Genomic DNA, 1,999 nt, shown 5'->3' on the forward strand with positions numbered 1-1,999 from the left:
TCTCTCTCTCTCTCTCTCTCTCTCTCTCTCTCTCTCTCTCTCTCTCTCTCTCAGGGAGGTTATAACTTGTCATCCATCTCTGACTCCATGGCAATGTGCACCAGCGTGTTGCTAGGAGACCCTCCTCCCTCCTTGGTGACGCCCCTCCCTCCTCCTCACCACAGCGCCGTGGCAACGATCCACTCCGTCCTCCGACACCACGCCCCCTACTGGAGGTCCCTGAGGATACACCGTCAGTACCGGCTCCGTCTCGTCTCCTTTCATTTAGGTTTTACCGTCTTATTAACTTCCTGACTCTCCTTTCAGTACCCGAGTCTGTGCGGACGTCCCTCCCCTCCCTGAAGCATCGTGGGAAACGTAGTTCTAAAGGGAAAGGCAGGAAGTCAGAGCCGAGCGGCACGGACAAACCCCCGCTGCCCCCTACAGGAGTGGAGGACACGACGGTAAACGGGAATCTGAGTTTTAAAATCAGAATCGGAGAGAAAGTAGAAGAAAAACTTGAAAAATCTGAATGTTTCTCTCTCATTTGGTTTGTATTTTTTTGTCCAATCAGACGGAACGCGGTCTGGAGCAGCTCACTCAGGGATTGGCCAGTTTGGATATAAGTCAAGCCAATCGCACTTCTGCTACGTCCACCCCTGTGGGCGGGGCCAGGCCGAAGGTCCGCCTCATTCTCACCTGTGAAGAGGAAGTAAAGACGGAGTCAGGGGACGTGAAGGCGGAGCCAGGGGACGTGAAGGCGGAGTCAGGGGACGTGAAGGCGGAGCCAGGGGACGTGAAGGCGGAGCCAGGGGACGTGAAGGCGGAGCCAGGGAACGTGAAGGCGGAGCCAGGGAACGTGAAGGCGGAGCCAGGGGACGTGAAGGCGGAGCCAGGGGACGTGAAGGCGGAGCCAGGGGACGTGAAGGCGGAGCCAATGGGCATTGGGGCGGGGCCATGGGATATGAAGGCGGGGCCAGTGGACAGGGAGGCGGAGGCAGGGGACGTGAAGGCGGAGTCAATGGATGTGACACCTGAGCTGAGCCAATCAGCAGAGAGCACGCTGCCCCAGCCTCAGGTGAGTGTGATGTGTGTAGTATTATATGGACGTATTATAAGTTCTTTGTCTTCTTCTTATTTATCTCATGTGTTGAATACATTATTAATCCCTTCACAGGCTGTTGCCGTGGCAGCTTCAGAGCCCGTTGCCCCCGGAGACTCATCCGCAGGTGGAGCGGGGGCGGAGCCAGAGACCGAGGGAGCGTGTGGTTGGTCGAAGCCGAAGACGTCCCTGGAGCTGACGTGTGGAGGACAGACAGACGTCAGAAAACAGTCTTTCATATCAATCATTTATTCTCACAGAATAACAATAACAAAGCTATTAATATACATGTAAATACCATGTTTATATACCTGTAAATATACATGTTTATATACCTGTAAATATACATGTAAATACCATGTTTATATACATGTAAATACCATGTTTATATACATGTAAATACCATGTTTATATACCTGTAAATATACATGTAAATACCATGTTTATATACATGTTAATAATCATGTAAATACCATGTTACTCTGTAGCTCTCAGTTAGAAAAGGTGATGCACCTTTAAACACAATGTCTGTCTCTCCATCTGTCTGTCTCTCCCTGTCTGCAGACCCCTCTGTACGTGGTGGACCCTCTGTCCTGGTGTCCCCACCTGGACGCTGTGAAGCCCCTCCCCCCCACAGGTATCAACGTCTTCCAGCCGTGTGAGGACTGCGGCTCGGACACTGAGAACTGGACCTGTCTCACCTGCTACCAGGTGACCTGTCCCTCGCTGCCTTCCCCCTGTCTTCCCCTTTCACCCCCTTTCTCCCCCCTGTCTCCAACTGTCCCTCCCTGTCTCCTCCCCGTCTCCCGCTGTCCCTCCCTTCCTCCTCTCTATCTCCTACCTGTCCCTCCCTGTCCCTCGCTGACTCCCCATGTCTCTCCTGTCACTCCCTTTCTCCCCCTGTCCCTCCCCGTCTTC

General features: G+C 53.2%; 1 protein-coding gene across 1 annotated transcript in view; it reads left to right on the forward strand.

The window, feature by feature from the left end:
- Positions 1–1,999, forward strand: part of LOC117948323 (histone deacetylase 6-like) — a 3,071-nt gene that overhangs the window by 586 nt on the left and 486 nt on the right. The window contains exons 2-6 of the mRNA XM_034877912.1: positions 55–232; positions 307–443; positions 554–1,057; positions 1,157–1,300; positions 1,646–1,851. Of these exons, the coding sequence (XP_034733803.1) occupies positions 55–232; positions 307–443; positions 554–1,057; positions 1,157–1,300; positions 1,646–1,851 (1,169 nt within the window). The remainder of the gene's footprint in view (positions 1–54; positions 233–306; positions 444–553; positions 1,058–1,156; positions 1,301–1,645; positions 1,852–1,999) is intronic.

The sequence above is a fragment of the Etheostoma cragini genome, chromosome 7 (assembly GCF_013103735.1).
Source record: "Etheostoma cragini isolate CJK2018 chromosome 7, CSU_Ecrag_1.0, whole genome shotgun sequence".
Lineage (NCBI taxonomy): Eukaryota > Metazoa > Chordata > Actinopteri > Perciformes > Percidae > Etheostoma > Etheostoma cragini.